The sequence below is a fragment of the Melanerpes formicivorus genome, unplaced genomic scaffold (assembly GCF_026170545.1).
Source record: "Melanerpes formicivorus ecotype bairdi unplaced genomic scaffold, bMelFor1.0.p_v2 SCAF_2, whole genome shotgun sequence".
Classification (NCBI taxonomy): Eukaryota; Metazoa; Chordata; class Aves; order Piciformes; family Picidae; genus Melanerpes; species Melanerpes formicivorus.
The window spans coordinates 50888620-50914907 of NW_027142354.1; the positions used below are offsets into that span (position 1 = coordinate 50888620).

At 47.8% G+C, this 26288-nt stretch overlaps 1 protein-coding gene and 1 long non-coding RNA gene across 2 annotated transcripts in view; one reads left to right on the forward strand and one right to left on the reverse strand.

Moving 5' to 3' along the window:
• Positions 1-1655: 1655 nt before the first annotated feature.
• LOC137445890 (uncharacterized) lies at positions 1656-4376 on the reverse strand. Its single transcript, XR_010988526.1, has 3 exons — positions 4194-4376; positions 2934-3083; positions 1656-2029 (listed from the first exon to the last, which is right to left on the reverse strand). It is a non-coding gene; the product is annotated as an uncharacterized lncRNA (long non-coding RNA).
• Positions 4377-4611: 235 nt separating this feature from the next.
• UBTD2 (ubiquitin domain containing 2) overlaps positions 4612-26288 on the forward strand; it is a 76241-nt gene continuing 54564 nt past the window's right edge. Inside the window, exon 1 of the mRNA XM_068160130.1 lies at positions 4612-4708. Within this exon, the coding sequence (XP_068016231.1) occupies positions 4639-4708 (70 nt within the window). The 5' untranslated portion in view covers positions 4612-4638. The remainder of the gene's footprint in view (positions 4709-26288) is intronic.

Sequence of the window (26288 nt, forward strand, 5' to 3'; positions counted from 1 at the left end):
TCTATGTATTCTAACAGTTAATACTGTAAGATACATGGTCCCTCTGCTCGATTAAAACATTGATTCATTAAATTGCTGATTTCCAGTGCTGCCAACAAGAAATGGAACTCGTGGTGGAATTACTTCTACAGCCTGAAGTCAGAACAACTCTTTTCCTGCAGAAAAGACAAACCATGAGCTCCCAAAGTTTTAAAGTCGTGAATGAAGAGAGGAATATCTGATTCAACTCCAGGCTGATTCATTTATCCATCTCTGAGGTTTTCAGGCTAAAAGGCACCATACTCCCGTGGTTCCTGTAGAACAATATTGGTGCCAAAAAAGCTCAATGAAAAACGAGCCTTTCCTCAGCAAACAGGCTGGGAGCAAAGGGTAGTGCCACTGGTGTATTCTGGGCAAAGCAAAACTGCCAGCAAGGAATACCTGCAGGGAATTTTATGGGTTTCTACAGCAGAATCAACCTTACTCCTGGAGCTTCTACAATCATCTCTGATGCTGCACTTTAAATAGCAATTTTTAGCCTTTCCAGTGAACCCTTTCTACAGCAGTTGAGAAGAGAAACCATAAAGCCTTGCAGAAATGTTAAAAAGAAAGCTGAAATGTCACCATTCCTTCTATTATTAAGAGAAGACACAAAGAGCCTGCAAAAGCAGTCCATAGGAGAGACCAAGAGAGAAATGTAACATGGTCTTCACAGTGATATACTCTTCACTTGATGGAAGTTCCCTCAGAAGCTCAAACTTCCCATCCCAGCGTTTCCTGCAGCAGAGGTGTGTGCTGAGACATTGGGAGTAGGGTGGGTGTGCTCCTGGGGATATGCTGGAGGCACAGGCAGGACTAGACAGACATTCACTCTCTCTGTTCAGTCAGCCAGCTCTGAACGTCCTGCTGTCTGATGGGGTTCCTCAACCACACAGACCTCTGTGCAGCAGATTTTTTTTTCTCTTGGTCATTCCAGGAAAACAAACTTTGCCCAGTTTGACATTGCTTTGACACAGCTTTGTGGTCTCTATCTAGGTGGTGGAGACCGATGCCAGTTTCTTTGGTATGGCTTTTTAAGGGATAGATTGTATTAGCTTGGAGGCAGCTTAAAAATCACTGGTGGGAGTTGTGGAAGAGGAGCTGGCATTCCTCAAAACCACATCTAAATGTGAGTGCTGTGCATCATACGGGGGCAGGGAAATCTCCAACATCTCGCTACAGCCTCATTAGCTTTCAGGAAGAGAGCCATGTGGAAGCAAATCTGAAAATGGCAACTTGCTACATTTCATCAGACTCTTTGAGGGGGAAGAAGGGCTCAGCATCACACAGCGGTTGGACTTCACGGTTCTTTCCCGCTTCAGCTTCCTGTGGGACCTTTGGTGAATAATTTCATCTCTCATCTCCATTTCCCATCTATCAAAGGAGAATGAAAGAGATCTGAATAGACTTTCACTGACAGTGACAAGACTTTGATACTACAGTCCTGGGTAGCAATGATAAAAATCAAAATGTTGATGCCTCAGACAATTTGTCAGCATCTCATACTCGTTCCCACGCAAAGATGAATCATCAGAGAATGGGAATTCATCACACTGTACCATCGTGTGATGGCAAAACCCACCACCATTGACTGCAAGGAAACAGTGAGATCCCAGCCAGAGAGCAAAACTCCACCAAATATTTTAATGCAGAGGAATATAGAGCAAATATATAGGAAATATATAGGAAATAACCCCCATGATGCAAATGCAAATCCACTTAGGGCTTCTCTACATGCTGCATTCCTTGGGCCACCAAACTCATTGCTCTGGCCTCCTTGGTACAACACACAGTCCAGTAACACCTTGGGCCACCAAACTCATTGCTCTGGCCTCCTTGGTACAACACACAGTCCAGTAACACCTTGTGCCACCAAACTCATTGCTCTGGCCTCCTTGGTACAACACACAGTCCCGTAGCACCTTGTGCCAGAAGAGAACTCTCTAGCTGTGAGCACTGTAGGGTTTAGGACCCACAGAGAGTCATTTCCAGCCATGCAGGACAGCCGTACCTGTATGGAATAGTCAATTCATTACACCACTTAATTTGTGAAATGACACTTCTCATCTTCAAAGTGTTTTACATCCTACACATTTCAGGCAGTTAACAAGCAATAAAGAGTAAGAATTAATTAATCCTCACCATGCCCCCAAGAGATATGCAGACAAACATTAATCTGCTGATAGAAATAGAGCAACAGAGTCTATGTCCTGGGCCACACGGTGGGCATCCAGGGCAGAGCCAGGACTAAAATGCAGAAACTCTGATTGCAAAACCCAGTCCTTGCCTCTCCTGAAGTTTATTTTTGAGAAGGAACACAATTTTCAAAACAGATAATCCATGCAGAAAAAGTCTTGGTTTGTCTTTTGTAAGTGCATTGCAAGTGCATCCTGATACAGGGCTCAGGCAGCAAATACTGACTTTGGCCCATCCTGGGTGTTTATATACACACAAATACACATACATGGGTTATAGAGAGCGTGTGTGAGAGAGGAACAAAGCATCTAGCTGAAGAGGTTCATACCAAAACTGCAGAATAACAAGCATGGATGTGCTGTCGCAGTGCTCCCCAGGCAGACTGCTGGCTCACTGTGGACATACTTTCCCACGCCAGCTCCCAGCCCTGCAACCACCCCAGCACGGAGCAGTCACACTGTGTGTAAGCCCCTGCAGCCTCGCTGCTGGGCATTGTGGGGATGTCACCGGGCAAAGATGACATCCAGCGGCGGAATTGCCTGTCCCAAGTGCCTCACCACAACCTATGCTTTCTCTGCAGAACTACCACACTGTTGGGGATGAAACATCCACACTGACACCTACTCTCACAATAACTGGCAGATATTCTTAACTTTCTTCTGTGCTGTCATAATTTTGAACAAATTAAGTTCAAGCCAAAATAAAAATACCAGGCATACCTTTGATTCTGAGCAACCTGATCTGGCAGGAGGATGTCCCTGCAGGGGGGCAGAGCTAGATGACCTTTGGAGGTGCCTTCCAACCCAAACCATTCTATGATTCTGCCTGTGTATGTTCAGGCAAACCCCTGTGTGGCTCCCAGACACAACCTGAAAAGAGAACAAGTAACAGCTGACCTCTGTGTTTCCTCTGTCTGGCTTCACCTTCTGCACAGACAAGGAATTTTGCTTGCCTTGTAATTAGTGTGTGGACTCTAATAATTTTTCCTTAAGCTTTTCTTACCAGTCTTGACCTTCCTATTTGGCCCCATAAAGCAGACTGGCTCTGTCTTTCTGCTCTCACATGATAAAGTGCTTGGCATTTTGCACTTAGCTTATCTCATACAGTCGAGATTTTAATTATCGACACAAGTGCCTCCCCAAATGCTGGTTGGTCCTTCACTATGAAGAGTAGTTAGGCAAATTAATGGTAGGAAAATGGATTTGTCCATCTGTTCCTTTCAGTGTGGTGACTATGAGCTCTACAAACAGCTAGGCTATGTTAATTCTGAAAAATACATTTGCCATGTCATCTTTAAGGAGGCAAAATATGCTCAGCTTGAGTTTTGTTTTCTGCGATTTTGTGTATCAGAACATGAAGCTGCCACGTATAGCAGAGCATGTGGGGAACCCAGAGCACAGTCTGTTACCAGGCTTTATTTTCTGCACTGTTTCCATTTTCCTGTGTTCTGACTTACTGCTGATTGTTTCAAAAAGCTACAGTGCATCTGACAGAGTATGAACCATAACTCCCCAAACCCAGGCCGAGACTGCTGCTGAAATGACATCACCCCTCTAGGCATTAAGCACACAACAGCCCAGCTTTTCTTCTCGGGACTGAACTCGGGTGCTGAGTGGCCAGGAAGCGCTGAACTTTAGCTCAGTGTTACTCTAAGGGTCAGTCTGTCCACACCGAGCTGCTTAGACCATGAGCGGGATACGGTCTCACCTCGGAGAGCGTACTTTATGTTCGTGTGCAGGCATCAATAACGCTGGAAAGCCCCAGACTGCGCGGCCAGAAAACATTAAATACATCTGGCCACCTCAGTGCGGCGACCCATCAGGCGCAGCCAGGCTGGCCCCACTCACCCGGCCCCGCACCCTGCGCCTGGGAGCCGCCTGGCAGCCGCTTGGGAGCCGCCCGGGGCCGCCGCAGCGCTACCCGCAACCGGGGGAGGGAGTCAGCCCCGCATTCCCTAGACAAAGCCCGCGGCCATCGACCTCCTCTCAAGGTTCACGCTGCGCCGGAGGCCGATCACGGCGCCTCAGGGCTGTCTGCCAACTTCCACTGGGGCTTCGTCCTGGCCCGTGGGGTCGCTGCCCGCCGTCACAGCCGCCGCCACCCGGGGAGCGAGAGGCGGCCTCGGTCTCGCCAGTGCCGAGCCGCGTCCAGCCCTATCCCGGCCGGCCAGCAGCTGCGGCTCAAGGCCCCGCGGGGCTGCCAGCCCACTCGGCCCGAAGCTGGGTCCGAGGCGAGTGCGGGTCCGGGGCGGGCCGGGGGCGGAGCCGGGCGGCGGGCGGAGGCCGCGCCTCGGGGGCGGTGTTGCAGAGCGAGGAGGCGGCTCCAGTGCCATCGCGCCTGCCCGGCTGGCGGCGGAGCTCGGCTACAGGGGGAGGGGGGTGGGGGGGGCGGCTCGGCGGCGGGTCTGCGGGCCGGGCGGGCCCCATGGGCGGGTGTGTGGGCTCCCACCACGACTCCTCGGGCAGCCTCAACGAGAACTCGGACGGCACTGGAGGTGAGCGTCGGGTCCCGGGGCTGGGTTGGAAGGGGGCGAACGGGCGGGCGGGCCGCCCCCGACGCCTCCGGGGGGACCCCCGGGCGGGCGCTGCGGGCCGGGGCCTGCGGCAGGGCCGGGCGCGGGGCCGGCGCCGGGCGAAGGGAACCGCGCTGCCCTCACCGGCCTCGGGGCGCCGCACCGGGCTTCGCTCCCCCGCGCCCGGCCCCGGCGCCGCCGCCCGGGCCCCAACTTTCCCGGGGCGGCGGAGGTGTGCGGGGGATCGCCTGCGGGACGCCCCCGGCCCCTGTACGGCGCCCGGGGGCTCGGCGGGGTGCCCCGGCGGGCGCAGCCGCTGCGGGCAGAGCCCCCCGAGCCCCGCAGCCGCGGCCCCGGCGTGGCGGAGGGTTCGGCGGCACGGCCCCTTCGCCAGCCCGGGGCCGGCGGCTGATGAAATAAAGACAAGCTGGGGAAAGGGCCTGCCTGGGGCTCCCAAACTTTGTTTTCCTTGGGCTCAGCTCCTTGTGGTGTGCGGAAAAATAATTCTTCAGATAACTTAGATGCTGGCACTGCTGCGGGTTGGGGTTTTATTTTCCATTTTATTCTCTCCAAAAAGATGGATGCTTTCCCCCAGCCTAAATCACCCGTGCTAAATAATCAATTTCCAGCGACTTAAGATGCTGGAGCAGCGTGTTCTGATTCGTGTGCAAGTGTACACCTACTCGGAGAGCCCAGCTTATATGGAAACACTGCTGCAGTGTAAGCGGCCTTTATTTAGCCCTTGGGTTTTTCTACCTAAATATCTGAACGATTGCTTTTTCAGTGTTCTTAGGTTTGTGGACCCCTGATGTTCTCCAGCTGAGCGCTGTATGCTTTATAGTCATTTAAAGTCAGTCTACCAACAGGACGCTTGACTTATAAGTAGTTCTCACACATGCAAGGTCCACAGATTTCAGGTTGAAAATTGCTGACCTAGGGCTGCATTTTCCCCCAGTGCTCTATGGAATATTATTTATCAATCTGGTTTTATTTTGGATGCCCTCGCTGCTGAGTGTTCTTTTGTAGCAGTGACTTTGCTGTCATTCCAGAGTGTAAAAAAAACAAACCGTGCAGCACTTGCAGTTATATCTGAAGCAGTCACCTGCTGATTAATGCCAGATACATACAAATACCAGAAAGTCCAGCTGCTGAGAACTGTGTAGGATCTAATCACATCATTGTCATTAAAAGGAACTTTAAGCTTTATCTAGGGTAAGTTTTCTTTGTTCTTCTCCATTATTACCAAGGGGAAGAATTGAGTTAGCTGAAACACAGCTGTGCTAAGTAGACTTAACCAGTTGGTAAAAAAATGCAAGAATGTCAGTACAGAAAGGACCAGAGCATAGGAGAATTCAAAGAGAAAAGAAGGGTAGGAATCATCACATACACAAAAAAATCTTGGCAAAAAATAGCATTAAAAGCTCTCCTGACAATTTGTTCTCAGACCTGCTTCAGTAAGTAGGTGTTACAAGGTGAGATCATGTCACAGAAATAGCCTCAGTTCAATTGCCGTGCTCTTGCATTACCTGTGATGTCAAATGAGTGAGATAGGGGGAGAAAAAAATTATCAGAGCTTGTCTGATATTGTAAAATAGTCTCATTACATGCCCAGCAGCTGCGTGTGAGATGAGTGGTGTCCATCCACGTTGTCTACAGAGTGCTGTTCTGGATGGAGTTGCTGGCAGCGTGTTTCCTGCTCGATTCATACATGGCGTGAGACAGTGCTGCTTTGGGGCTTAGACAACCTATTGTGCTTGGTGCATCAGAACAGCAGCTGGGCTTTTCGAGATGTAAGGGATGTGAAACGCGTGTCAGCTGGCTTGTGTTGATTCATGCTCTAAGGGTAATGTTCCTTAAGGTTGTTTCACTGGAGAGAGGTGTGATGAAATTCCAGTTGAATTATGGGCTGCTTAGCACTGTCTTAAACAGTCAGCTGCAGTGTGCAGGAGCCTGTTTTGTAATGCTCCCTATCTGTTCATGCCTCCCAACGAGAAAAAAGGGAGCGCAGGTGAAGCTGAAAGAGCCTCAGAATGTATTTCACAAATCTAACTCCCAAGATGCCCAAGTCCAGCCTGCATGAATTCTTAGCTTCACAAATTCTGCAAACATACCCATGCCAAGTATGAAATCTGACTTGATCTCTCGAGGGAGCTGATGTCTTGAGGCATCAGCAAGCAAACCAGCTGAAGCACAAGGAAGCACGATTTGCAGACTAGACCTGTGCAGAAAGACGACTTAGTCCTGTCTCCTGTGTAAGGCTCATTTCCTCCAGCTCCTGGGCTGTGACCTTGTCTGGCGTATTCGCTTTCAGAGTGCTGTCAATGAGCAGGGCCAGATGCTTTTATACATCTCAAGGAGGTTGTTTTGTAAACAGGCATCTCACTTTCAACTGGAGTAGTGTTGATGAGGGACTTACTTTAAGGAAGCTTTGTCTCTGCTTCAGAATGGAAAAGTTTCTTGGAGAATTACAAGTGTCCATGAGATTGATGAGACTAGTAATAGTAACCCTGGATGCTGCATAAAAGTAGGAGCTGGATCTCAACTCCAATACACACCAGCCTCAATCTATAGCAGTGCTGTGTGGAGCTGGTGGAGTCTTGCTCAATTGTATCACCGGACTTTAGATGAAGATTTGTCACATCCCTGTATTCTACTCAGTCCTTTTGTCAGGCTCTGGCACTTCCTGTTGCTTCTCCGCTGCTCAGCAAAGCAGACAGCCTGTCCTGACTGCATTGCACTTCTTTTGTCTTTCACCATTGTTTTTTTCTCCAGGTTGAGATGCTTGTTTGTATCTGGAGAGCTGCTTCATACACTTGGGTGTGTAAGTTTGAATTAATCAAAAATATCAGCTCTCCTATCTGTGTGTACCAGCTTGTGTCATGTTTCTGTTCACACTGACTGAAGCAGGAATAGTTTGTTCCTTAACAAGAATTAAACAGATGCTGCTCTGCCCATCCTACTGGAAATGAAGTGGTCTTTGTAGATTGGTACCAGCTGTTTTGTTATCACTGCTCTTCTGAGCAAGTTTTCATTTCAACAGGACGTTGTTTGTTGTATTTGGGGGAGAAGTTCCTGTCTCAATGCCTAGTCCAGCAGAGCTGCATCATGGTGGGTGGATGACCTGGATGGCAAGATGGATTTCCTGGTGACTCTTTAAAAGAGGTGCAAAGAAGAATAAATGATGGTCATTACGTGATTTACAGACACATCCCTTTAGCTCAGCTGTCTCCTGTCAGATATTCCAAGGTTTCAGGAGCTGAGCACAGCATCCTTTCCATCCTTTCTTGCTGTGCCTTGTCAAATGTGGCAGAGATCCTGCAGGACATTGTGACGGGGGAAGAAATGGCTGTTCCCTGGCCTCATAAAGGTTATGTGACTTAGCTCTGTGTTCGAAGAACATTGGATTTGGATTTAACTGCTGGGAAGCTCTTCCCTTGTGCCTGTACGTAAGGTTTAACGGTTTATCAGGTATGTTTGGTTTAGCACCAGCAGGAGAGCTTGCATTGCCAACTTGCCATCCCCTCAGCAAGTCCTTTCTGCAGGAGCCTTAGGTTGTGGGGTTTCTTTCCTGTTTTTTGGAGGAGGGCAGTGGGAAGGAAAAGGAGAAACAGCAACCCATTCATTTTCTTTTGGCAAACTGCTGCCCGTGCTAGAAGCTGTATATTACTTTGTCTTACTTGGTGAAGTTCAGTAAGAGTTATTTGTGTGGAGTAACGAAAGGGCAGGAAATCCAATGTCTAGGAGTACAGGCATGACAAGTCATTACAGATTAAGCTTTTGGCTGCAGCTGTCTGGTTGCTGCTGCACTCTCCTTGACATGATGTTCGCCGGCCTGCTGGAGTTCTTATCGCCTTTCTTTGTTATAAAAGGCGGCGATTCTGTTTGGAATTTGTCTTCTTTACTGCCGCCCCTATCACCCAGCAGTGATAATGGGGACAAGTGGAAATAGGGCTGCACATTTGACTGACACACAAGAATGAGAGGTTATTCAAATTATAGATTCCTCCTGCAAGTGTTTGAGGCAATGCTAGAGCTTCATGGACTTCGAGAAAGCCAAACCTTGTGTTCAGCTTCTGCTTTTGATAACTGGACAACAGTTTCTTAATCATTTTCTTCAGAGGGCTGCATATCACATATCTAATTGGAAGTTACAATAACTGCTTTCCTGGTACTTCTATGGAAGACTGACCAAGGGAATTTACATAGTAAGCAGTCAGACTTTTGCTCACAATTGGACTAATACAGGAGGTAGCTCTAGGCTTCAGGTTGTTCCTGCTGTTTCGTAACACAACCCTGAAATACGGTGCTGGATGTGCTTTTGCAAAAGCAATACTAGGTCAGAGCTGACCTAGCAGGTCTTTAGGTCTTTCTGTGGCTTCTTTTTTGCCTCTTTTTTGGGTTTTTTTAAATGGAAGAAATAATTTTATAAGCTTAGCATGGCTCTTGCAGCTGGGTCTGAATCTCTCCTGATATCCACAAGAGACAGCGTGATTTTCATCAGGGCTTCGAATAGAAGTAGAATGGAATGACTTGGTTTCCTGATATGAAGGGCCAGTTGGATGAGCCAGGGAATTATAGGCCTGTCAGCCTGACCTCAGTGCCAGGCAAGATCATGGAACAGGTCATCTTGAGTGCATTCACACAGCACTCACAGGATGGCCAAGGCATCAGGCCCAACCAGCATGGATTTAGGAAGGGCAGGTCCTGCCTGACCAACCTGAGCTCCTTCTATGATCAGATGACCCGCCTGGTGGATGTGGGGAGGCCTGTGGATGTGGTCTACCTGGACCTCAGCAAGGCTTTTGACACCATCCCCCACAGCAAACTCCTGGCCAAGCTGTCAGCCCCTGGCTTGGACAGGAGCACACTGCGATGGGTTAGGAACTGGCTGGATGGCCAAGCCCAGAGAGTGGTGGTGAATGGTGCCACAGCCAGCTGGCAGCCAGTCACTAGTGGTGTGCCCAAAGGATCAGTGCTGGGCCCTGTCCTCTTTAACATCTTCATTGATGATCTGGATGAGGGCATTGAGTCCATCATCAGTAAATTTGCTGACGACACCAAGCTGGGGGCAGGAGTTGATCTGCTGGAGGGTAGAGAGGCTCTGCAGAGGGACCTCGACAGGCTGGACAGATGGGCAGAGTCCAATGGCATGAGATTGAACACATCCAAGTGCAGAGCTGCAGGCTAGGGTCAGAGTGGCTGGAGAGCAGCCAGGCAGAGAGGGACCTGGGGGTGCTGGTTGGTGGTAGGCTGAACATGAGCCTGCAGTGTGCCCAGGCAGCCAGGAGGGCCAATGGCATCCTGGCCTGCATCGGGAACAGTGTGGCCAGCAGGAGCAGGGAGGTCATTCTGCCCCTGTACACTGCACTGGTTAGGCCACACCTCAAGTACTGTGTCCAGTTCTGGGCCCCTCAGTTTAGGAAGGAGGTTGACTTGCTGGAACGAGTCCAGAGAAGGGTGATGACGTTGGTGAGGGGTTTGGAACACAAGCCCTATAAGGAGAGGCTGAGGGAGCTGGGGTTGCTTAGCCTGGAGAAGAGGAGACTCAGGGGATGACCTTCTTGCTCTCTACAACTACCTGAAGGGAGGTTGTAGCCAGGCGGATGTTGGTCTCTTCTCCCAGGCAGCCAGTACCAGAACAAGAGGACACAGTCTCAGGTTGCATCAGGGGAGGTTTAGGCTGGATATTAGGAAGAAGTTCTATACAGAGAGAGTGATTGCCCATTGGAATGGGCTGCCCAGGGAGGTGGTGGAGTCACCATCATTGGAGGTGTTCAGGAGGAGACTTGATGGGGTGCTTGGTGCCATGGGTTAGTTGTTTAGGTGGGTTGGATTGGTTGATGGGTTGGACACAATGATCTTGAAGGTCTCTTCCAACCTGGTCTGGTCTATTCAATTCTGTATTTCCTCTCGTGCTGAGAACAGCAGATAATTCAGCCCAAGTATTTTTCTGCTGGAATTTCACTTAGGTGGTGTGGCACTTTCCATTTGTAAACTAATGGATTTTGGTTTGTTTTTTTCAGGTGATAAACAACTAACTCTTAGGAAATGCAAGAGTGTTCTTTTACTGTTAATAAGGGCAGATGAATGCAGCTGTTCAGTTCCCTTTCTGGTGATGTTTTTTTCCATGTGGCTGTTAATTTGGTTTCTAGATGGGAGTGATTTGTTTTAATTTCTCTGTTTGGCATTTCAGTGTTGTAAGCATCAATGCCCTCCTTTGCTGAGCATTAAATATTACCAAATGGAACATTAATTGTGCTTTGGAGGGTTCTGATAAGTGGAAAATATTAGTTGCCTGTTTGAATAAACCCTAAAAAGCAGGGATCCACTCTTGTTGCAGCAGGTAATGTGAGAGCTATTATTGTTCATGTGAATGTTGAATAATATCATTAATGAGTCACAAGTTGTAATGCAGTTGAAGGCAGGAATAAAGTTTTTTTTTCCTGACAGTTAAGTCTTGCCAATTCCTGCAAGTCTTTCTGAAGGTACAAAGGAGGATCAAGTTGGCCACAGGTGGTCAGGCTGCCCAGCTTCCGGGAAAGAAAGAATAAAATCAATATCTGCAAAACTTCTGCCCAGAAGTTGAGACATGAACACATCTCTTCTTTTGCTGGTTTCTAAGAAGAAAAGCTGAAGGGGGCCTACAGGAAGGCTGAGGAAGGACTTCTCAGGATCTCAGGTAGTGATAGGACTAGGGGGAATGGAATGAAGCTGGAGGTGGGGAGATTCAGGCTAGATGTGAGGAGGAGGTTCTTCACCATGAGAGTGGTGAAACCCTGGAATGGGTTGTCCAGGGAGGTGGTTGGGGCCCCGTCCCTGGGGGTGTTTAAGAGCAGGCTGGATGAGGCTCTGGCCAGCCTGATCTAGTGTGGGGTGTCCCTGCCCATGGCAGGGGGGTTGGAACTAGATGATCCTTGTGGTCCCTTCCAACCCTGAATGATACTATGACTGTGGTATTTTTAGGGCTTGATATGAAAAGCACCTTCCCCCTGTCTTGTAGATGAATGCTGTGCATAACTCAGGTGAGATTTTTTTAGGCAGTTGTTTCCAATTTGCTGCTTCTGCTTCACTCCTTTAAAATTCAGACTCCCTTGGTACAAATACTTCAGGGTTTTTTTCCCCCCCCAAGTCCTCCTTTTTCCTTTCAAATTGCTTATACCTCCTGCAGGGAAGTACACTGTGCTGGCCCATAGGTGCTTCATGATCCTCCTAGTTCTTTCTCATCAGATTAAAACTTGCTTTCTCAATGTAACTGGTGCAGTATGTCCATCTCCTCCTGCAGAGAAGCCAGATCCCTGTGTGTCTGCAGCTGTGCACCATGGCTTTCCCATGTGCTGCTCTGAAAGAAAATGCAGGAACAGCTCCGTTTCCCTTTCCGTGGAGTGCTTCCTGAGAAGTGCAGCTGGCAGTGCAGCCAAACATTCCCTTCACAGACTTGGTGGCATCCCTCTCTTGGGAAAGGAAGAGTATTTCTATGTGGAGTTCTGCCACACTGCAGCCAGGATGAAGCAGGGAAGTTCAAATGTGGCATCACTATGTGGGTGCATAGCACCTGGGCAGCAGCTTAAAGGCAGAAGCTTTCATTTCTCCTACATGCAGGTTCTTCAGATGAAGTTTGTAGAGGTTTGTGAGTTTCATTTTTCTTCCATCTGGAAGCTCTCTAGCACTCTTCCTTCTTTTGCAAAAGTCACATTATGAGATTGAGCCTTTCTGAATCTTCCCAATTCTAGTTTTAAAAGTTGCTCCATTTAGACAGCTGTAGTCATCATAACTGTGGTAAAAATAAAGTAAGCAGGCAGATGAGGCGGTCCTCAGGGACATCTGACCAGTTTGGGATGCTCAGTTTCAACATGTGGAAAGGTGCTGACCTCAGATGGTGATGCAGTGTTGCATGTATATGGTGGGGCTTTCAGAGGCACCTGCCTGCTCTGTTTACTGACAGCCTCCAGCCTCTGTTTGCACACAGTGATGCTAAGCCTTGGGCATTTGTAGTGCAACGTAGCAGGGCTGGTGAATCCATGTGTTGGGACTGAGCACATAGAGTACATCAGACTCACTTGCTGGGGAAGTGTCTTGCTTGCTTGTGCCATGGCTGCTGGGCCTGCTGGTGGGAGCCTGGTGCCTGATTTTGCTTGACATGGGAGTGTGACGAGAACGACAAGGCTCAGTTCCCTGAAATCAGGCTATGAAGTGACCCTTTCTTGTGAAGCAGGTGGAGTACAAGGAAGAATAAAACAGCTGAAGTCATCAACCTGCTTTCTGGCTGTTAAATGAAACACTTCACTTGCAGTCTGAGGTTGTCAGGTGCAGCTTAATCATCTGCCTGTACGTTGTGTGGCAGAAATCTAAGATTTGGAATCTTGTCCCACTTGGGAAGCAAAAGAAGTTTAAGTTGGGTTTGTTGGTTTGACTTTTCAAGAAAAATAAAGCCTTTCCTTCACCTGATGATGTTTCAGTGTGAGAAGTGCAGAATCTCAATCACTGTTTTATACCAGAGGAAGAGTGACACAAGCAAAAGCAGCACGAGTGCTCATTGCACTGCTGGTACAGTCGATGAAAACACCTATAGCATGTAGTACGCAGCTGGATGTTTTACTGTCTTGACCTGTGCTCAGTAAAATATGCAGGATGCATGCAGTGTGCCCAGGCAGCCAAGAGGGCCAATGGCATCCTGGCCTGCATCAAGATCAGTGTGGCCAGCAGGAGTAGGGAGGTCATTCTGCCCCTGTACACTGCACTGGTTAGGCCACACCTCGAGTACTGTGTCCAGTTCTGGGCCCCTCAGTTTAGGAAGGAGGTTGACTTGCTGGAGCGTGTCCAGAGAAGGGCAACAAAGTTAGTGAGGGATTTGGAACACAAGCCCTATGAGGAGAGGCTGAGGGAGCTGGGGTTGCTTAGCCTGGAGAAGAGGAGACTCAGGGGTGACCTTATTGCTCTCTACAACTACCTGAAGGGAGGTTGTAGACAGGCGGATGTTGGTCTCTTCTCCCAGTCATCCAGTACAAGAGGACACAGTCTCAGGCTGTGCCAGGGGAGGTTTAGGCTGGATGTTAGGAAGAAGCTCTATACAGAGACAGTGATTGCCCATTGGAATGGGCTGCCTGGGGAGGTGGTGGAGTCACCATCATTGGAGTTGTTCAGGAGGAGACTTGATGGGGTGCTTGGTGCCATGGTTTAGTTGTTGAGGTGGGTTGGATTGGTTGATAGGTTGGACGTGATGATCTTGAAGGTCTCTTCCAACCTGGTTTATTCTATGTATTCTATATGGTCTACTTCAGGTTCAGATGGAACCTGAATTGTGCATTTGCTGCCTTCTGCTGACCCTGGGTTTGTCTCACAGCTATAAGCCATGTAGTAGCTTTCTCTCCTGGCACACTTGCATTAGGTATGTGCAAATGAGAGCTGGACAAAAGATGAGGCAGCACAAAATGCATAAAGGGGTTTTATTCCATTTCTCATTAAAAACCATGTCTTAAATGCTGAATGGAGCTGGAGTTTCTTAGACTACCTGAAATATTTAATGACGTATGTAGCCTGCTATCCCAAGACTGTATGGGGAGATGCAGGGGCACTGCAGGTTCTGCAGGTAGTAAATGCATGAGCAATTAATGCATGCTATCATAGAATCAATAAGGTGGAAGAGACCTCAAAGATCACCAAGTCCAACCTGTCACCCAAGACCTCATGACTACTAAACCGTGGCCCTAAGTGCCACATCGAATGCCTTCTTGATGAACACCTCCAGGGATGGTGACTCCACCACCTCCCTGGGCAGCACATTCCAATGGCTAACAACTCTCGCTGTGAAGAACTTTCTCCTCACCTCCCGCCTAAACTTCTCCTGATGCAGCTTGAGACTGTGTCCTCTTGTTCTGGTGCTGGTTGCCTGGGAGAAGAGACCAACCCCCTCCTGGCTACAACCTCCCTTCAGGTAGTTGTAGAGAGCAATAAGGTCTTCCCTGAGCCTCCTCTTCTCCAGGCTAAACAACCCCAGCTCCCTCAGCCTCTCCTCACAGGGCTGTGCTCAAGGCCTCTCCCCAGCCTCGTTGCCTTTCTCTGGACACATTCAAGAGTCTCAATGTCTTTCTTAAATTGAGGGACCCGGAACTGGACACAGTACTGTGTCCAGTGGCCTCTATCAATTTGCAGGATCTGTTCTACATCCAGTTGACCTATTGGGCCCTACTGCAAAGCATTTGAAAATGGTGCTTTGTGCAGCAGCAGTACTGGTGGGGATGGGAATTCTTGCTGCTGTGCTTGCATCTTACCGCTTCAGCAGCTCCTCCCTTTATCCTTTTCTCCCTGTCCTTTTCTATTCCCATCTCACCCCCTCCTTAGCGAACAGGATTTAAAAGGGAAAACTCAAAGCCCAGCTTGAAAGGCATTTGTGGGAGGAGATGGGCACAGTTCTGAAGAAACGATTCTTCACTTCTATAGAAACTCAGATGTGCTGAAGGATTTTTGTCTGTATGCATACATATCTCTAAAGGCATCCTTGTGCTGTAGATTAGGGCTAAGGGAGGGAGCTGGGGGAGTTTCTGCTCTATCCTGACTCTTTTTTTTTTTTTCCCCTCCCCACATCCTCAAACATGAAAGAAAAGGCACTTTACAAATGGAAGTGAAGAGTGCTTCAGTAGTTTTCAGAGAGAACAGGTGCTGCCTGGGGGGAAAAGATTAGAGACTCGAATGTGAAAACGCTGTAGATTGCATGTTATCTTTGCACGCATTTAATAGGGAAAGGTTACCTTCAAAGAGAGATTCAGCCTGCTGTTGTGGACACTTTACATAACTACTCTGTTTCTCATGAAATGAAATTGCAAACATTTTATGGTTTATAGTGATTTTGTAACAAATGTAACACCTGCAAATTATTCTCTTGGTTCAGACAACAGACTGTGGAGGAAGACGTTTTCACGTTCTCCCGGTGTGAGAGCACTCCTAGGGCCCGAGCTGGCAGTGGGAGCAGAGCACAGTAGCTTGTGGCTGGATGCTTGTTAGCTTTGAGTCTTTAAAATTCAGTTACAGAGCTCGATTTCTGCTCTCACGCTGTGATCAAGGGCACTCTGGATTCATGAGAAGGATCTTTCATGGCATTTACTTTGTCACTTTGCTGTTCTGCCACGGAGCTATCATCTCCTGTGATTTCTTGCCTGTATGGGTAAACACAGTCTTTTTGTAAAAGAGTACCTTCAAAATAGCAGATAGTGTCTGCAGCTGACAAATGCCAGTTTTTCCTGCCAGTTTTTTTCTTGGTGACGTGCTGCTGCTCGAGCACCTGAACCTGCTGTGGAGCACCAGCAGCCACAGGGCAATGGCTGGCTGGTGACAAGGTAAATAGAACAGAATAGAATAGAATTAACCAGGCTGGAAGAGACCTTCGAGATCATCGAGTCCAAGTGATCATCCAACACTGTCTAATCAATGAAACCTGCTAAACCATGGCACCAAGCACCCCATCCAGTCTCTTCCTAAACACCTCCAGTGATGGTGACTCCACCACCTCCCTGGGCAGCACATTCCAATGGCCAATCACTCTTTCTATGAAGAACTTCTTCCTAACATCTAGTCTAAACCTCCCCTGGCACAGCTTGAGAGTGTGTCCTCTTGTTCTGGTGCTGGTTGCCTGGGAGAAGTGACCAACCCCCACCTGTCTACAACCTCCCTTCAGGTAGTTGTAAAGAGCAATAAGGTCTCCCCTGAGCCTCTTCTTCTCCAGGCTAAACAACCCCAGCTCCCTCATCCTCTCCTCACAGGGCTGTGCTCTGGTGAATATTGCTGATTCTCTCCTTTCCTCTCTCCTGCACAGTATAGGGAAATATTGCATTTATCACACATGCTGAACTTCTTGATGCCTGCAGAGTGGTTGCAGATGCACTTGCTGCAGCTCTGGTGCAAGGGAAAGCTGCGTGCATCAGAGTAATCTCTTTAATGCAGAATGCTTAGCTTGCAGTTGGGCTCTCAACCAAGGATCACTTCTGAGCCTCTCTTGTGTGAGTTACTGCAGTGCATGTATGTACCTCATGGAGGTCAGGAAGGATCCCCACATACACACAGGGCCATGGTGGAAGTGGGGATGGAACATTCAATGTCTCTGAACACGGAAACATGTTCAAATGTTCTTTTTTGGTGCAGGTGAAATTCTAGCTCTACTAATGACAGGCATTGTTTGCTCTAAGCTTGTTAACACAGACTGAAGGGAGGGTGAGGAGGCATAGGCATGAAGCAGTTTGGAAATGTTAATGGGAAGCAGAGAGTAGCATATGTGTGAAATAGTTTGGAAACCATAAACGCTATCTGAAGGTTGGGCTAACAATTTCACCAACTCTCGCTGGATGTATTCACAAGGCAGCTATATTTGGTGGCAGCGGTAGTTAAACATACGTTCAGCTGCAGCTCAGCACTCCAGTCCTTCACACCTCTAAGTAGCAGCTTCCGTCGCTGTTCCTGAATTTGCTCTGGTTCCCTGTTGGGGATGTGATGCGGATGCCCTGCTTGCTGAGGGCCAGTGACCCCCTGCCTCTGCCTGAGCATTGCACACACCCAGTGCACATAATGCGCAAACCTGCTGAGTCCAACGGGATGGCATTCAACAAGTCCAAGTGCCGGGTGCTGCACTGTGGCCACAACAACCCCATGCAGAGCTACAGGCTGGGGTCAGAGTGGCTGGAGAGCTCCCAAACAGAAAGGGACCTGGGGGTGCTGATTGACAGCTGCCTAAACATGAGCCAGCAGTGTGCCCAGGTGGCCAAGAGGGCCAATGGCATCCTGGCCTGCATGAGGAATAGTGTGGCCAGCAGGAGCAGGGAAGTTTTTGTGTCCCTGTACTCTCCATTGGTTAGGCTGCACCTTGAGTACTGTGTCCAGTTCTGGGCCCCTCAGTTTAAGAAGGACATGGAGACACTTGAATGTGTCCAGAGAAGGGCAACGAGGCTGGGGAGAGGCCTTGAGCACAGCCCTGTGAGGAGAGGCTGAGGGAGCTGGGATTGTTTAGCCTGGAAAAGAGGAGGCTCAGGGGTGACCTTATTGCTCTCTACAACTACCTGAAAGGTGGTTGTAGCCAGGAAGGGATTGGTCTCTTCTCCCAGGCAACCAGCACCAGAACAAGGGGACACAGTCTCAAACTGCGCCAGGGGAAGTTTAGGCTTGAGGTGAGGAGAAAGTTCTTCACTGAGAGAGTCATTGGAATGTGCTGCCCAGGGAGGTGGTGGAGTTGCCGCCCCTGGAAGTGTTCAAGTGGGGATTGGATGTGGCACTTGGTGCCATGGTCTAGTCATGAGGTCTGTGGCGACAGGTTAGACTTGATGATCTTTGAGGCCTCTTCCAGCCTTACTGGTACTGTGATACGGGTGGCACATCACAGGTCCCAGCGGAGGATGAGCGCTCTGGGAGGTGAAGGAGGGGAAAGCTGTCGAATTCTCTATTGAAATTCTCTGATTTTAAAGAGTTGGAACTGGATGGTGAATTTCATATTGACGACTTGGCTCAGCAAAACACTTAACAGACTGATACTTAGGGTTTTTTTTATTGGTTGGGTTGTTGTCATTGAGATATTTTTGGTGTTTGTTGTTTTAGGGTTGTTTGGGGTTTTTTTTTTGCTATGTGCCTACAGAAGTACATTACAAGCACATGGGTTGCTATAAATACATGCAATTACAGAATATGTTCTGTAAAGAACTTTTCAGTGTCTGATGTGATTCTAAGATAGGTTTAAATGTTCATTGGGGACAAAGTTCTTACTCATTTCTGTTTAAGTCCTCTTACTCATTTGTGTGTAGGTTTTTTCACATCTGTAGATCTCCCATTGTAGCTTTATCCAACTCTAACACTGATTCCGGTGCCAAACCAGCTTGATTTGCAGCAGAAACCCACATGAGTATTGAGATCACGTTGCTGGATGGAGGTCACATGCTTTAAATCAGTCACGTCTTGTATAGCCTCACACTGATGTTACTTAACGCAGTGTCCCATTGCTGCCTTAATGCAACCAGAATGAGCGCATTCGTCACACGTACCCAGGACGCTCCAACTGCTGTGCTGGTATTACAGCACAAAAATAGCTCCTCAAATACTACAGGCTGGGGGTTTGGCTCTAAGTGATACTCCTTTGGAAGGAAACAAGAGGGAATACACAGTTTTAGTCTCTCCTCTGGGAGAATGAAGAAGCGGCAGCAGTGTCAGAACAAGTGAGCACGGATATTGTGATACGGTATGGCAAAGCAATGCTCCATTGAGAGTCTTTTAGGTGTAGATAATCTCCTAGTTCTTGAACTCTGGCTCAAGATAGAGATTTTCTAATCCAGTGTGCTCTTAAAATGAGGGGGGGAAAAAAACCCCAATTCAGCATAGAGAAAGATTCCTGTAAACCTCTACAAACAGTTTGGTTGTATTTGGAGTATCATTTTTCTTCTGAGTGAACCCTTAGAATGCACACCAAGATCTTCTCAACTGTGACTGATCTGCCTTGGAGAGGTCGTGATGTGAATAATGCCATGTGTCCAGATGCAGGCTTCCAAAAGCTTTTTACCTTTTGTTTCTTACAGAGAGAAAGACTACCAAAATATGCTTCATTGTAGAGCTGAAGGAAAGCGCAGCATTTGGTGGCCATATGTATCGCTCATGGACTCTGTCCTGCAGGCCTCTTCTTAAAATCATGTTTCTTTGGGGCAGACAGGCTTACAGCTGGAGATGTGCTGTTCCTGAGTTGTAGTCTGTGTCTCTGTTGAAGTAGCTCCTGAATACTGAATAAATTGCACCAAAGCAACGATAGTGGTCCCGAAGAGTTTGCAGTCTGATGACTGGCCCTTACAGGTTTGGTGAAAGCAACTTCTTCATGTTCATGTTTGTATTCCTGTGGGTTTTTTTGGTTGAGTAAGCTTGAGCAGAAGGGAGTTCTTGACTCCTAGCCATGTCATCTTGCTGCTGTTTTTACCTTGCCTGTTGAGCAGTAATTAATACTCCAAAGTACCCATGGTTTATCTGACTTCTGCATTGTTTGGCTTCGCAGTCGTTCACCCACCAAAGTCCAGCTAGGTGTTAGTAGATGTGAATCTTGAGACTTGTGTGTGCTTTGTCTCCCTGGGGATTTTTCACACCTTTTCTAGCAGAATGACTGCTCTGTTTTGCACTTCATTCCTCTTAGTACTATTCTTCTAGGATCTAGGCTTAAGTTGGGGAGGAAGAGAAGTCATGGCTGATGAGTCTGGACTTTTAGGGAGCTCGAAAAACCAATTATTCCACTGCTTTATGGACAGACAGAGAATCATAGAATCCATAAGGCTGGAAGAGACCTCAAAGATCATCAAGTCCAACCTGTCACCCAAGACCTCATGACTGCTAGACCATGGCTTTAAGTGCCATGTCCAGTCCCCTCTTGATCCCCTCCAGGGATGGTGACTCCACCACCTCCCTGGGCAGCACATTCCAATGGCTAACAACTCTCTCTGTGAAGAACTTTCTCCTCACCTCCAGCCTAAACTTCCCCTGGCGCAGCTTGAGACTGTGTCCTCTTGTTCTGGTGCTGGTTGCCTGGGAGAAGAGACCAACCTCCTCCTGGCTACAACCTCCCTTCAGGTAGTTGTAGAGAGCAATAAGGTCTCCCCTGAGCCTCCTTTTCTCCAGGCTAAACAATGCCAGCTCCCTCAGCCTCTCCTCATAGGGCTTGTGCTCGAGACCTCTCCCCAGCCTCGTTGCCCTTCTCTGGACATATTCAAGTGTCTCAATGTCCTTCTTAAACTGAGGGGCCCAGAACTGGACACAATACTCAAGGTGTGGCCTAACCAGTGCAGATTACAGGGGCAGAATGACTTCCCTGCTTCTGCTGGCCACACTATTCTTGATGCAGGCCAGGATGCCACTGGCCTTCTTGGCCACCTGGGCACACTGCAGGCTCATGTTCAGCCGGCTGTCAATCAGTACCCCCAGGTCCCTTTCTGTTTGGCTGCTCTCCAGCCACTCTGACCCCAGTCACTGCCCAGCAGTGGAGAAAAAGTAACTCAGTTTGAAAAAGGGAATTTGTGTTCTTTATTTATCTTTACCATAGTTGGTGTTATTTAGTGCTGCTGGTGGAGATTTCTAAGTGTTTTTTGGCATAAGTCAACTGCTTAGCAAACCAGCTGGGAGTAGAAATTCAGGGGTGCAGTAGTTGAAACACCCTCTGTATCCATCCCCTTGATGGGGTTTGGCTAACAGCCTTACCTTGGAGTAGTAGTTATGCATGCAGAATGGGTGAACTCTTTAACACCCCTCATTCCCAGCCTTTGTCTGTCTCAGGATGTGATCAGTCATCATCAGGTCCTAGGGAGCAGCTTTTCCCCAGTAATTGCTAAGTAAACATATTCAAAGCAATGCTTACCACAGCTTCCTTGAAATACTGCCTTGAAAAGTAAACAAGTATTTCTTTTGCACTCTATATAATTGTTAACTTGCAGAATTAACTTCTTTTTTTCCCCCCTGGCTCTATCCATCCCCAAGAAGACATGTGGTTTATCTTTTTGTTTTATTCCAACTATGTTCTTTCTGATGATGATATGTCAGGAAAATGATACGCCACAGGACCATGGAAGAAAGGACATTAGCATTTTATCTGTTTTGTGCTGGGAAACTTATTACCAAGAGTTAATAATTTGCACAGAGTTCCACAGTAGTTAGGAAAATATTATAGATACTTGGGGGGGGGGGGGGGGAGGAAGCATTTCAGTTCCTGCCAGTGTCCTACTTTTACATCTCTTGGCAGGCTCCATCCAGAGTTGATGAGAACACTGCTGTCTGATCATCAAGCCTGTTAAAAAAAACCCTGGTTTATTAAGCAGTGACAATCCAGCTTCAAACAAGGTTGTGCAAAGTCCAAGGTGGCAGTGAGAGTAAAGGCTTCTGCATTTCCTAGTTCAGTGCTGTGTCAAACAGAAGATTCTGTCTTAGAAATTCTGCTAGCTGATCTAATCTGCTCTTAAAACTCTTTGCAGGTTTGCCTACTCAAGTATGCTGTCGCTATCTGATTGCTCTGCCTGCCAACTTTCCAAGCTGAATTCATCTCCCATTGATAAAGTGCATTTCTAGCTGCTCAGTGCAATCACCCTGCCTTCTTTCACATGTCTCATTTCATTACTATAAATTAATAGGAGACTCTCTTTTTTTCCCAGCTGAAGGACCTCTTGCCATGCAGTTCAGATTTGGGTATTTGCACCATTTGTTTTCTTGTTCTTACTTTGGAACTTTCTAACTTCCAGGTATTTATGTCAAAGTAACCCTTTTTCTCACAAAACAGATATTCTTCTGTCAAGGTATTGCAGGTTATCATGGAATATAACAATATATGGAAGAGAAGAATCCAGGGGGACTTTATTGCGGCCTTCCAATAACTGAAGGGATAGAATAGAATAGAATAAACCAGGTTGGAAGAGACCTTCAAGATCATCGCGTCCAACCCATCAACCAACACCACCCAACCAACTAAACCATGCAACCAAGCACCCTGTCAAGTCTCCTCCTGAACACCTCCAGTGATGGTGACTCCACCACCTCCCCAGGCAGCCCATTCCAATGGGCAATCACTCTCTCTGTGTAAAACTTCCTCCTGACCTCCAGCCTGAACCTCCCCTGGCGCAGCCTGAGACTGTGTCCACTTGTTCTGGTACTGGCTGCCTGGGAGAAGAGACCAACCTCTGCCTGTCTACAACCTCCCTTCAGGTAGTTGTAGAGAGCAATAAGGTCACCCTGAGTCTCCTCCAGGCTAAGCAACCCCAGCTCCCTCAGTCTTTCCTCACAGGGTTTGTGTTCCAAACCCCTCACCAACTTTGTTGCCCTTCTCTGAACATGCTCCAGCAAGTCAGCCTCCTTCCTAAACTGAGGGACCCAGAACTGGACACAGTACTTGAGGTGTGGCCTAACCAGTGCAGTGTACAGGGGCAGAATGATCTCCCTGCTCCTGCTGGCCACACTGTTCCTGATGCAGGCCAGGATGCCATTGGCCCTCCTGGCTGCCTGGGCACAGTGCAGGCTCATGTTCAGCCTACCATCAACCAGCACCCCCAGGTCCCTCTCTACCTGGCTGCTCTCCAGCCACTCTGACCCCAGCCTGTAGCACTGCATGGGGTTGCTGTGGGCAATGTGCAGAACCCGGCACTTGGATGTGTTCAATCTCCTGCCCTTGGACTCTGCCCATCTGTCCAGCCTGTTGAGGTCTCTTTGCAGAGCCTCTCTACCCTCCAGCAGCTCAACTCCTGCCCCCAGCTTGGTGTCGTCTGCAAATTTACTGATGATGGACTCAATGCCCTCATCCAGATCATCAATGAAGATATTAAAGAGCACAGGGCTCAGCACTTATCCCTGGGGCACTCCACTACTGACTGGCCTGATCCTGCAGGAAGGCTGAAGCAGAATTCTTCATAAGGGTATCTAACAATAGGACAAGAGGGAATAGTTTTAAGTTGAGATAGTGTAGGTTTAGACTGGATTTTAGGAAGCAGCTCTTCAGTATGAGGGTGGTGAGACTCAGGAATAGGCTGCTGAGGATGCGATGGATGCCTCCTCCCTAGGGGTGTTCAAGGCCAGGCTGGATGAAGCCTTGAGCAGCCAAGTCTAGTTGAGAGGCATCCATGCCCATGACAGAGAGGTTGGATGAGATGATCCTGAAGGTCCCTTCAAACCTAAGCCATTCTGTATGTTAAAGTCAATTTTGATGTTAAATAATGAGTCTTTAAATTGAGCTCTTTTCAGCCGGGGGAGTTGGGTTGAGTGCTACTTGGATGTGAACATTTTCTGGTGAGGTTTTTTAACACTCATCCTTAAATTTGAAGCTAGGCTTATTTTCCCTTCAAGCAAGAGAAGACAGGGTGAAAAGAGGATCTGTCTAACACCAAAAGTTCTGTGTGAACTCAGAACAAAAGATGTTTCCCACAGAAATGTTAGCTGTCACATCCAGAAACAACATACACTTGCTTTAATCTGCTATTACAGCACTCATGTCTTAAATTCTGTGGAAAAGTAGGAAAAGGGCATCTGTCCTGACAAATAATACTACTTTTGCTAATGAGTAGATGATGACACTGGAGAAATGAGCCCACTCCAGTGCTGAGTGCCTGTTGAGAAAAGACTTGTGTAGGCCATGGCCAAGACCTGCTTCAGCTGTTCCTGGGTACCTGATGGCTGATGCCATTGGCAGCATAATTCTTGCACTGCCAGTTTTGAGCTTGCTCCCAGCTGCTGAGAGTTAAATGCATTTGCAAGCAAATGATGTTCTGTAGTGATCCCTTCATTTGAAAGGAAGAGAGGTTACTTAAGGGATGTGCTGTTGTGTCTGTTGGAAACCTTGCCCTTTGGTACAGAGCAAGCATCGCTCAATCCATTAATAGAGCTAAAGACTTATGTGCTCAGGGACTTTTCAGAGACATCAAATGAATTTGCTGAAGGTGGAAAGGCTCTGGCTGCTTTAATCTGTTTTCATTTGAGCAATTTAAATAGAGGGCAGTTTTCCTGTGCCTACTCCAAAGTCCTTCCACCTCACAGAGAGCAGCAGGCTCCTGCAGAAGGAGGTTCACAGCGGAAGCTGATGTCCATGTCCGGTGCTGGTCAGAGGAGGCTGTGCCAGGGGAGGTTTAGACTGGATGTTAGGAAGAAATTCTTCATAGAGTGAGTGATTGCCCATTGGAATGTGCTGCCCTGGGAGGTGGTGGAGTCACCATCACTGGAGGTGTTTAGGAGGAGACTTGATGGGGTGCTTGGCTGCAGGGTTTAGTTGTTTAGATGGTGTTGGATGATGGGTTGGACACGATCTTGAAGGTCTCTTCCAACCTGGTTTATTCTATTCTATTCATGTTCCTAATTCCAGCACCTTTGGTTAAATGCTTAAAGTTGGGTTGCACCAGTGATCCTTAGCCACACACTATAATAGCTATGTATTTTTTTCCCCTTAGTACATCCACAGGGGGTTAAAATGGCCTTGAAAGGATGTAGTTTTAAAGCTGCTCTGTTCAAGTGCTTCCATTTAACAGCTGAGTGTTATTTTTGCCTGGATGTATGAGACATACAGGTTGCAACAAGGGCTTGCAGATCTCATTGCATATAGTTCATTGGAGGTTAGAGTGATGGATGGTAGCTTTCTAACTATTTAAGCAATGCACTAGTGTCATTATGTATTATTATTTGATTCTAACTCTGGGATAAATGTGTTTTGTTAACAAAAAGTGTACTTGAAAGGCAGGAGTTATATATGGCTAAGAGGCTGGTGTGTAGAAAACAGCTGGATGTCTTCTTCTAAAGGCAGCTTGGTTTTCTGAAATTGCCTGGCCATTATTAGTAGATAGTCCTTAAAATACTGTGGAAACATAGAATTGTTTAGGTTAAAGTCCTTTAAGATCCTCAAGTCCAACCATTAATTGCCAAGTCCACTACTAAATCATGTCCTGCCTTTAAAAATATCTCCAGGGATGGTGACCCCACTTCCCTGGGCAGCCTGTTCCAGGCCCTGACAGCATTTTCTATGAAGAATTTTTTCCTTATGTCCAACCTAAACCTCTAGCATAACTTGAGGCTATTTCTCTTGTCCTATTGCTTGTTCCTTGGGCACAGAGACTGACTCCCATCTCTCTACAATCTCCCTTCAGGTAGTTGTAGAGAGCAATAAGGTCACCCCTGAGCCTCCTGTTCCCCAGGATAAATAAGCCCAGTTCCCTTAGCCATGTCTTATAAGACATATTCTAGACCCTTTACCAGATTCATTGCCCTTTTCTGGACACACTCCAGCACCACATTGTCCCTCTTGTAGTGAGGGGCCCAAAACTGAATGTAAGATGTGGCCTCAGCAACACCAAGCATAGGGAAACAGTCACTGCCCTAGTCCTGCCAGCCACACTGTTGGTGATAACAAGCCAGGGAGCTGTTGCAAGAGGGGCACACAGGGTTTAGTGGTGGGCTTGGCAGTGCTGGGTTAACAGTTGGACTCAGTGATCACAAAGGTCTTTTCCAACCTAAGTGAGTCTGTTATTCTGTGTCTCTGTGATGTCACCATGTCTCTGGAGAGTAGCAATCAGCAGAAGAGATGTTGCCTCTTGTGTGATGGGAGCAGAGGAGGAGACCTGTAGGTGAGGCTTGGAGTGGGATGCATGGATGGGTGGCAGGGGAGTTATCTAGCTTGCTTTTACTCAGAAGATGGTTTTTATCCTTTTTCTGTGCTGTCAGGTGATCCTAATATGGGAGCTCCTCTCTTTACAGACACCTTTCAGGGCTTAGTTTTTGTTTTCCTCCTGTGCTTTACAATCTTCTACATCTTTAGCTGGAGAGCAGAGCTGTCTATTAATTAGCTAAGCAGAGAACTACTGCTTGAAAATTATCTTCAGTTATTCTTTACCATATGTTCTAACTTTTGTTGGGAATGTGAGGAGCAATAGACTTTCTCAGTATCCCAAAACAACTGCTGGTGGCTCCACATCCCTCTTGTCTGAGAAGCTCAAGTGTTAAACCTTTGAGCCACTGATGCTGCTTGTCTTTACACCCTTTTGTAGACCTTCCAGCTGCTGAGCTTTCTCCAGCCTTAGTTGCTGGAGTTTCTTGGAGAATTATTGCCCAG